The 12300-nt window shown below is 33.3% G+C and overlaps 1 protein-coding gene across 3 annotated transcripts in view; it reads right to left on the bottom strand.

The window, feature by feature from the left end:
• Nucleotides 1-12300, bottom strand: part of si:dkey-71l1.1 (uncharacterized protein LOC569883 homolog) — a 70559-nt gene that overhangs the window by 35304 nt on the left and 22955 nt on the right. For all 3 annotated transcript variants that reach the window (XR_006833867.1, XM_046317381.1, XM_046317382.1), the window contains exon 7: nucleotides 4734-4856. Coding sequence is in view for 2 of the 3 variants with exons in the window: in XM_046317381.1 (XP_046173337.1) it covers nucleotides 4734-4856 (123 nt within the window). In the remaining variant the exon portion in view is untranslated. The remainder of the gene's footprint in view (nucleotides 1-4733; nucleotides 4857-12300) is intronic.

Genomic DNA, 12300 nt, shown 5'->3' with positions numbered 1-12300 from the left:
CATTCAGCCTTCCCAGACATGTGCTGGAGGCCCTCCCTGACTGTGGTGATTTCATTCAGCCTTCCCAGACATGTTCTGGAGGCCCTCCCTGACTGTGGGGATTTCATTCAGCCTTCCCAGACATGTGCTGGAGGCCCTCCCTGACTGTGGGGATTTCATTCAGCCTTCCCAGACATGTGCTGGAGGCCCTCCCTGACTGTGGTGATTTCATTCAGCCTTCCCAGACATGTTCTGGAGGCCCTCCCTGACTGTGGGGATTTCATTCAGCCTTCCCAGACATGTGCTGGAGGCCCTCCCTGACTGTGGGGATTTCATTCAGCCTTCCCAGACACAGGCCCTGTGCTGGAGGCCCTCCCTGACTGTGGTGATTTCATTCAGCCTTCCCAGACATGTTCTGGAGGCCCTCCCTGACTGTGGGGATTTCATTCAGCCTTCCCAGACATGTTCTGGAGGCCCTCCCTGACTGTGGTGATTTCATTCAGCCTTCCCAGACATGTTCTGGAGGCCCTCCCTGACTGTGGTGATTTCATTCAGCCTTCCCAGACATGTTCTGGAGGCCCTCCCTGACCGTGGGGATTTCATTCAGCCTTCCCAGACATGTTCTGGAGGCCCTCCCTGACTGTGGGGATTTCATTCAGCCTTCCCAGACATGTTCTGGAGGCCCTCCCTGACTGTGGGGATTTCATTCAGCCTTCCCAGACATGTTCTGGAGGCCCTCCCTGACCGTGGGGATTTCATTCAGCCTTCCCAGACATGTGCTGGAGGCCCTCCCTGACTGTGGGGATTTCATTCAGCCTTCCCAGACATGTTCTGGAGGCCCTCCCTGACTGTGGTGATTTCATTCAGCCTTCCCAGACATGTTCTGGAGGCCCTCCCTGACTGTGGTGATTTCATTCAGCCTTCCCAGACATGTTCTGGAGGCCCTCCCTGACTGTGGGGATTTCATTCAGCCTTCCCAGACATGTTCTGGAGGCCCTCCCTGACTGTGGGGATTTCATTCAGCCTTCCCAGACATGTTCTGGAGGCCCTCCCTGACTGTGGGGATTTCATTCATCCTTCCCAGACATGTTCTGGAGGCCCTCCCTGACCGTGGGGATTTCATTCAGCCTTCCCAGACATGTTCTGGAGGCCCTCCCTGACTGTGGGGATTTCATTCAGCCTTCCCAGACATGTTCTGGAGGCCCTCCCTGACCGTGGGGATTTCATTCAGCCTTCCCAGACATGTGCTGGAGGCCCTCCCTGACTGTGGGGATTTCATTCAGCCTTCCCAGACATGTTCTGGAGGCCCTCCCTGACTGTGGTGATTTCATTCAGCCTTCCCAGACATGTTCTGGAGGCCCTCCCTGACTGTGGTGATTTCATTCAGCCTTCCCAGACATGTTCTGGAGGCCCTCCCTGACTGTGGGGATTTCATTCAGCCTTCCCAGACATGTTCTGGAGGCCCTCATTCCCTTCCCAGACATGTTCTGGAGGGATTTCATTCAGCCTTCCCAGACATGTTCTGGAGGCCCTCCCTGACTGTGGGGATTTCATTCAGCCTTCCCAGACATGTTCTGGAGGCCCTCCCTGACCGTGGGGATTTCATTCAGCCTTCCCAGACATGTTCTGGAGGCCCTCCCTGACCGTGGGGATTTCATTCAGCCTTCCCAGACATGTTCTGGAGGCCCTCCCTGACCGTGGGGATTTCATTCAGCCTTCCCAGACATGTTCTGGAGGCCCTCCCTGACCGTGGGGATTTCCCAGACATTCAGCCTTCCCAGACATGTTCTGGAGGCCCTCCCTGACCGTGGGGATTTCATTCAGCCTTCCCAGACATGTTCTGGAGGCCCTCCCTGACTGTGGGGATTTCATTCAGCCTTCCCAGACATGTTCTGGAGGCCCTCCCTGACCGTGGGGATTTCATTCAGCCTTCCCAGACATGTTCTGGAGGCCCTCCCTGACCGTGGGGATTTCATTCAGCCTTCCCAGACATGTTCTGGAGGCCCTCCCTGACTGTGGGGATTTCATTCAGCCTTCCCAGACATGTTCTGGAGGCCCTCCCTGACCGTGGGGATTTCATTCAGCCTTCCCAGACATGTTCTGGAGGCCCTCCCTGACTGTGGGGATTTCATTCAGCCCCTTCCCAGACATGTTCTGGAGGCCCTCCCTGACTGTGGTTCTGGAGGCCCTCCCTGACTGTGGTTCTGGAGGCCCTCCCTGACTATGGTTCTGGAGGCCCTCCCTGACTGTGGGGATTTCATTCAGCCTTCCCAGACATGTTCTGGAGGCCCTCCCTGACTGTGGGGATTTCATTCTGCCTTCCCAGACATGTTCTGGAGGCCCTCCCTGACTGTGGGGATTTCATTCAGCCTTCCCAGACATGTTCTGGAGGCCCTCCCTGACTGTGGTTCTGGAGGCCCTCCCTGACTGTGGGGATTTCATTCCGTATAGAGGAACAGTTCCTGGGAAGTGTATCCTGTGTGGTCTTCAATACATCCACATCCTTCTGTGTGAACAGAAGGCTTGTTTAAAAGTCTTGTACATCTTTAGTCAGGTCATCCAGCCGTTTGTTGGACTCCATGATCGTTTTGTATGAAGCTTTTCAAGTTATTTTCCTACTGAAGTATCATTTCCTTATAGAAAACGTTCTGCTTCTCCAAGACGTACCTGCAGAGATGTGATGCCTGGCTGAGATGTGATGCCCAGCAGAGATGCGATCCTCATTTTTTTTCGGAGGCATGACTGTACTAACAGTAGGACGAGCCCGCTATTCACTCTGTGAAATGAGAGATGCCGGCAGTAGAAAACTCTGGAAATGGCTAGTCCTAAAATCAAGACAACTAGAAGTGCGGCCCTAGCCACGAGGGCTACCCGCTTAGCGTGCTTGGTATCCAGCAATAGTAGCCAAGGCTGTCTAGCTTCATAGCTAGCAGCTAGGCTAGTTGCTTTGCCAATGTATTACCACCTTGTTTGAGCACGGATCCCTGGACATATTTTAGCGTTCCAGCGTTAACGCTAACTGCGTCCCAGGAACCAGATATGAAAAGGAAAACTATTGTAAACTTTTATTAGCTAACTAGGTAGTTTGTTAAAGTAAAACAAACCAAGTCTCTAGTCTTGTACTATGTGTGTTGATGACGTGCTGACTCTCTCTGACTCAGTGTACTTCTAATGTCCATTGCTCATGTTTCTTGGCCCAAGCAAGTCTCTTCTTCTTATTGGTGTCTTTTAGTAGTGTTGTCTTTGCAGCATTTCACAATGAAGGCCTGATTCACACAGTCTCTTCTTCTTATTGGTGTCTTTTAGTAGTGTTGTCTTTGCAGCATTTCACAATGAAGGCCTGATTCTCCTTTGAACAGTTGATGTATCTGTTACTGGAACTGTTACTGTCTGTTACTCTGAAGCATTTGTTTGGGCTGCAGTCTGAGGCTGGTACCTCTAATGAACTTATCCTCTGCAGCAGAGGAAACTCTGGGTCTTCCATTCCTGTAACTCTGGGTCTTCCATTCCTGTAACTCTGGGTCTTCCATTCCTGTAACTCTGGGTCTTCCATTCCTGTAACTCTGGGTCTTCCATTTTTGTAACTCTGGGTCTTCCATTCCTGTAACTCGGGGTCTCCATTCCTGTAACTCTGGGTCTTCCATTCCTGTAACTCTGGGTCTTCCATTCCTGTAACTCTGGGTCTTCCATTCCTGTAACTCTGGGTCTTCCATTCGAAGTTTGAGGTGTTCGGATCACATTCGTGAGATGCAGAGAAAATGAAAAGATGCTGGAGGACTGCTTAACGCCATCTGTCAAGCATGGTGGAGGCAATGTGATGGTCTGGGGCTGCTTTGGTGGTGGTAAAGTGGGAGATTTGTACGGGGTAAAAGGAAGGCCACCACTCCATTTTGCAACGCCATGCCATACCCTGTGGACGGCGCGTAATTGGAGCCAATTTCCTCCTACAACAGGACAATGACCCAAAGCACAGCTCCAAGCTATGCAAGAACTATTTAGGGAAGAAGCAGTCAGCTGGTATTCTGTCTTTAAGGAAGTGGCCAGCACAGTCACCGGATCTCAACCCTATTGAGCTGTTGTGGGAGCAGCTTGACCGTATGGTACGTAAGAAATGCCCATCAAGCCAATCCAACTTGTGGGAGGTGCTTCAGGAAGCATGGGGTGAAATCTCTTCAGATTACCTCATCAAACTGACAACTAGAACGCCAAAGGTCTGCAAGGCTGTTATTGCTGCAAATGGAGGATTCTTTGACGAAAGCAAAGTTTGAAGGACAATTATTTCAATTAAAAATCATTATTTATAGCCTTGCGTCTTGACTATTTCCTATTAATTTTGCAACTATTTTCATGTATGTTTTCATGGAAAACAAGGACATTTGACCTTTTAACCTTTTAACGGCAGTGTATAATAAAGCATGAGGGAGTGTGGTATATGGCCAATATACCACGGCTAAGGGCTGTTCTTATGCACGACGCAACGCGGGGTGTCTGGATACAGCTCTTAGCTGTGGTTTATTGGCAATATACAACAAATCCCGAGGTGCCTTATTGCTATTATAAACTGGTTACCAACGTCATAAATGTTTTTGTCATACCCGTGGTATGCGGTCTGATACACCACGGCTGTCAGCCAATCAGCATTCAGGGCTCGAACCACCCAGTTTATAACGTGCCTATATATATATATATATATATATATTATATAATGTGTGTCTGTATATATATATTATATAATGTGTATATATAGATAATACCTGAGTACTGTCCAGCCAGGGTGAGAATGCCTCCCTCTTCATGTCTTCCTTTGTGGTAGACCAGCTCTCCTCCCAACACCAGCCCTGAACACACACTCTGGAGGAAGTGGGCAACCAGGATCACTACACACACAGACACACATTATCAAATATATTATAACACACACATTATCATATATATTATGAGACACACATTATCATATATATTATGACACACACATTATCATATATATTATGAGACACACATTATCAAATATATTATAACACACACATTATCATATATATTATGAGACACATTATCATATATATTATAAGACACATTATCATATATATTATAATGACACACACACATTATCATATATATTATAACACACACATTATCATATATATTATGAGACACACATGATCATATATATTATGAGACACACCTTATCATATATATTATAACACACACATTATCAAATATATTATAACACACACATTATCAAATATATTATAACACAAACATGATCATATATATTATAACACACACATTATCATATATATTATAACACACACATTATCATATATATTATGAGACACACATTATCATATATATTATGAGACACACATGATCATATGTATTATGAGACACACATTATCAAATATATTATAACACACACATTATCATATATATTATGAGACACATTATCATATATATTATAAGACACATTATCATATATATTATAATGACACACACACATTATCATATATATTATAGCACACACATTATCGTATATATTATAACACACACATTATCATATATATTATGAGACACATTATCATATATATTGTGAGACACACATTATCATATATATTATGAGACACACACATTATCATATATATTATAGAACACACATGATCATATATATTATAACACACACATTGTCATATGTATTATGAGACACACATTATCAAATATATTATAACACACACATTATCATATATATTATAATGAGACACATTATCATATATATTATAAGACACATTATCATATATATTATAATGAGACACACACATGATCATATATATTATAGCACACACATTATCATATATATTATAAGACACACATTATCATATATATTATGAGACACACATTATCATATATATTATGAGACACACACATTATCATATATATTATGAGACACACATTATCATATATATTATGAGACACACATTATCATATATATTATAACACACACATTATCATATATATTATGAGACACACATGATCATATATATTATAACACACACATTATCATATGTATTATGAGACACACATTATCAAATATATTATAACACACACATTATCATATATATATTATAAGACACATTATCATATATATTATAATGAGACACACACATTATCATATATATATTATAGCACACACATTATCATATAAATTATAACACACACATTATCATATATATTATGAGACACATTATCATATATATTATGCGACACACATTATCATATATATTATGAGACACACACATTATCATATATATTATGAGACACACATTATCATATATATTATGACACACATTATCATATATATTATGAGACACACATTATCATATAGATTATAATGAGACACACATTATCATATAGATTATAATGAGACACACACATTATCATATATATTATGAGACACACACATTATCATATATATTATGAGACACACATTATCAAATATATTATAACACACACATTATCATATATATTATAATGGGACACATTATCATATATATTATAATGAGACACACATTATCATACATATTATAACACACACATTATCATATATATTATGAGACACACATTATCATATATATTATAATGAGACACACATTATCATATATATTATGAGACACACATTATCATATATATTATGAGGCACACACACATTATCATATATATTATAATGAGACACACATTATCATATATATTATTATGAGACACACATTATCATATATATTATTATGAGACACACATTATCATATATATTATGAGACACACACATTATCATATATATTATGAGACACACACATTATCATATATATTATGACACACATTATCATATAAATTATGACACACATTATCATATAAATTATGACACACATTATCATATATATTATGAGACACACCTTATCATATATATTATAACACACACATTATCAAATATATTATAACACACACATTATCAAATATATTATAACACACACATTATCATATATATTATGAGACACACATTATAATATATATTATGAGACACACATTATCATATATATTATAATGAGACACACATTATCATATATATTATGACACACACATTATCATATATATTATGACACACACATTATCATATATATTATGAGACACACACACACATTATCATATATATTATGAGACACACACACATTATCATATATATTATAATGAGACACACATTATCATATATATTATTATGAGACACACATTATCATATATATTATGATACACACATTATCATATATATTATGATACACACATTATCATATATATTATGACACACACACATTATCATATATATTATGACACACATTATCATATATATTATGACACACATTATCATATATATTATGACACACATTATCATATATATTATGAGACACACATTATCATATATATTATGAGACACACATTATCATATATATTATGAGACACACATTATCATATATATTATGAGACACACATTATCTTATTTATTATGACACACATTATCATATATATTATGAGACACACATTATCATATATATTATGAGACACATTATCATATATATTATAATGAGACACACACATTATCATATATATTATAACACACACATTATCATATATATTATGAGACACACATTATCATATATATTATGAAACACACACATTATCATATATATTATGAGACACATATTATCATATATATTATGACACACATTATCATATATATTATGAGACACACACATTATCATATATATTATGAGACACACATTATCATATATATTATAACACACACATTATCAAATATATTATGAGACACACATTATCAAATATATTATAACACACACATTATCATATATATTATAACACACACATTATCATATATATTATAACACACACATTATCATATATATTATGAGACACACATTATAATATATATTATGAGACACACCTTATCATATATATTATAACACACACATTATCAAATATATTATAACACACACATTATCAAATATATTATAACACAAACATGATCATATATATTATAACACACACATTATCATATATATTATAACACACATTATCATATATATTATAACACACACATTATCATATATATTATGAGACACATTATCATATATATTATGAGACACACATTATCATATATATATTATGAGACACACACATTATCATATATATTATGAGACACACACATTATCATATATATTATGAGACACACATTATCAAATATATTATAACACACACATTATCATATATATTATAATGAGACACATTATCATATATATTATAATGAGACACACATTATCATACATATTATAACACACACATTATCATATATATTATGAGACACACATTATCCTATATATTATAATGAGATACACATTATCATATATATTATGAGACACACATTATCATATATATTATGACACACACATTATCATATATATTATAATGAGACACACATTATCATATATATTATGACACCCGTTATCATATATATGACACACATTATCATATATATTATGACACACACATTATCATATATATATATAGACACACACATTATCAAATATATTATGAGACACACATTATCATATATATTATAACACACACATTATCATATATATTATAACACACACATTATCATATATATTATAACACACACATTATCAAATATATTATGAGACACACATTATCAATATATATTATGAGACACACACATTATCATATATATTATAAGACACACATTATCATATATATTATAACACACACATTATCATATATATTATGAGACACACATTATCATATATATTATGAGAGACACACACACACATTATCATATATATTATAATGAGACACACATTATCATATATATTATATGACACACATTATCATATATATATTATGACACACAAATTATCATATATATTATGAGAGACACACATTATCATATATATTATGAGACACACACACATTATCTTATATATATATGAGACACACATTATTATCATATCATATTATTATGAGACACACATTATCATATATATTATGAGACACACATTATCATATATATTATGATACACACATTATCATATATATTATGAGACACACACATTATCATATATATTATGACACACACACATTATCATATATATTATGACACACATTATCATATATATTATGACACACATTATCATATATATTATGAGACACACATTATCATATATATTATGAGACACACATTATCATATATATTATGAGACACACATTATCATATATATTATGAGACACACATTATCTTATTTATTATGACACACATTATCATATATATTATGAGACACATTATCATATATATTATAATGAGACACACACATTATCATATATATTATAACACACACATTATCATATATATTATGAGACACACATTATCATATATATTATGAGACACACACATTATCATATATATTATGAGACACATATTATCATATATATTATGACACACATTATCAAATATATTATGAGACACACATTATCAAATATATTATAACACACACATTATCATATATATTATAACACACACATTATCATATATATTATGAGACACACATTATAATATATATTATAATGAGACACACATTATCATATATATTATAATGAGACACACATTATCATATATATTATGACACACACATTATCATATATATTATGAGACACACATTATCATATATATTATGAGACACACATTATCATATATATTATGCCACACACATTATCAGATATATTATGAGACACACACACATTATCATATATATTATAATGAGACACACATTATCATATATATTATTATGAGACACACATTATCATATATATTATGAGACACACATTATCATATATATTATGATACACACATTATCATATATTATAATGAGACACACACATTATCATATATATTATGACACACATTATTATATATATTATGACACACACACATTATCATATATATTATGACACACATTATCATATATATTATGACACACATTATCATATATATTACGACACACATTATCATATATATTATGAGACACACATTATCATATATATTATGAGACACACATTATCTTATTTATTATGACACACATTATCATATATATTATGAGCCACACATTATCATATATATTATGAGACACATTATCATATATATTATAATGAGACACACACATTATCATATATATTATAACACACACATTATCATATATTACGAGACCCACATTATCATATATATTATGAGACACACACATTATCATATATATTATAACACACACATTATCATATATATTATGAGACACACATTATAATATATATTATAATGAGACACACATTATCATATTGACACACACATTATCATATATATTATGAGACACACATTATCATATATATTATGATACACACATTATCATATATATTATGAGACACACACACATTATCATATATATTATAATGAGACACACATTATCATATATATTATTATGAGACACACATTATCATATATATTATGAGACACACATTATCATATATATTATGATACACACATTATCATATATATTATAATGAGACACACACATTATCATATATATTATGACACACATTATCATATATATTATGAGACACACACACATTATCATATATATTATAATGAGACACACATTATCATATATATTATTATGAGACACACATTATCATATATATTATGATACACACATTATCATATATATTATGATACACACATTATTATATATATTATAATGAGACACACACATTATCATATATATTATGACACACATTATCATATATATTATGACACACACACATTATCATATATATTATGACACACATTATCATATATATTACGACACACATTATCATATATATTATGAGACACACATTATCTTATTTATTATGACACACATTATCATATATATTATAACACACACATTATCATATATATTATAACACACACATTATCATATGTATTATGAGACACACATTATAATATATATTATAATGAGACACACATTATCATATATATTATAATGAGACACACATTATCATATATATTATGACACACACATTATCATATATATTATGAGACACACATTATCATATATATTATGAGACACACATTATCATATATATTATGCCACACACATTATCAGATATATTATGAGACACACACACATTATCATATATATTATAATGAGACACACATTATCATATATATTATTATGAGACACACATTATCATATATATTATGAGACACACATTATCATATATATTATGATACACACATTATCATATATTATAATGAGACACACACATTATCATATATATTATGACACACATTATTATATATATTATGACACACACACATTATCATATATATTATGACACACATTATCATATATATTATGACACACATTATCATATATATTACAACACACATGATCATATATATTATGAGACACACATTATCATATATATTATGAGACACACATTATCTTATTTATTATGACACACATTATCATATATATTATGAGACACACATTATCATATATATTATGAGACACATTATCATATATATTATAATGAGACACACACATTATCATATATATTATAACACACACATTATCATATATATTATGAGACACACATTATCATATATATTATGAGACACACACATTATCATATATATTATAACACACACATTATCATATATATTATGAGACACACATTATAATATATATTATAATGAGACACACATTATCATATTGACACACACATTATCATATATATTATGAGACACACATTATCATATATATTATGACACACACATTATCATATATATTATGAGACACACACACATTATCATATATATTATAATGAGACACACATTATCATATAGATTATAATGAGACACACACATTATCATATATATTGTGAGACACACATTATCATATATATTATAATGAGACACACACATTATCATATATATTCTGAGACACACATTATCATATATATTATGACACACACATTATCATATATATTATGAGACACACACACATTATCATATATATTATAATGAGACACACATTATCATATATATTATTATGAGACACACATTATCATATATATTATGATACACACATTATCATATATATTATGATACACACATTATCATATATATTATAATGAGACACA

This window comes from Oncorhynchus gorbuscha, linkage group LG20, assembly GCF_021184085.1.
Source record: "Oncorhynchus gorbuscha isolate QuinsamMale2020 ecotype Even-year linkage group LG20, OgorEven_v1.0, whole genome shotgun sequence".
Lineage (NCBI taxonomy): Eukaryota > Metazoa > Chordata > Actinopteri > Salmoniformes > Salmonidae > Oncorhynchus > Oncorhynchus gorbuscha.
Note: the sequence above shows the minus strand (reverse complement) of the source record. Positions and strands in the feature narration are given on the sequence as shown.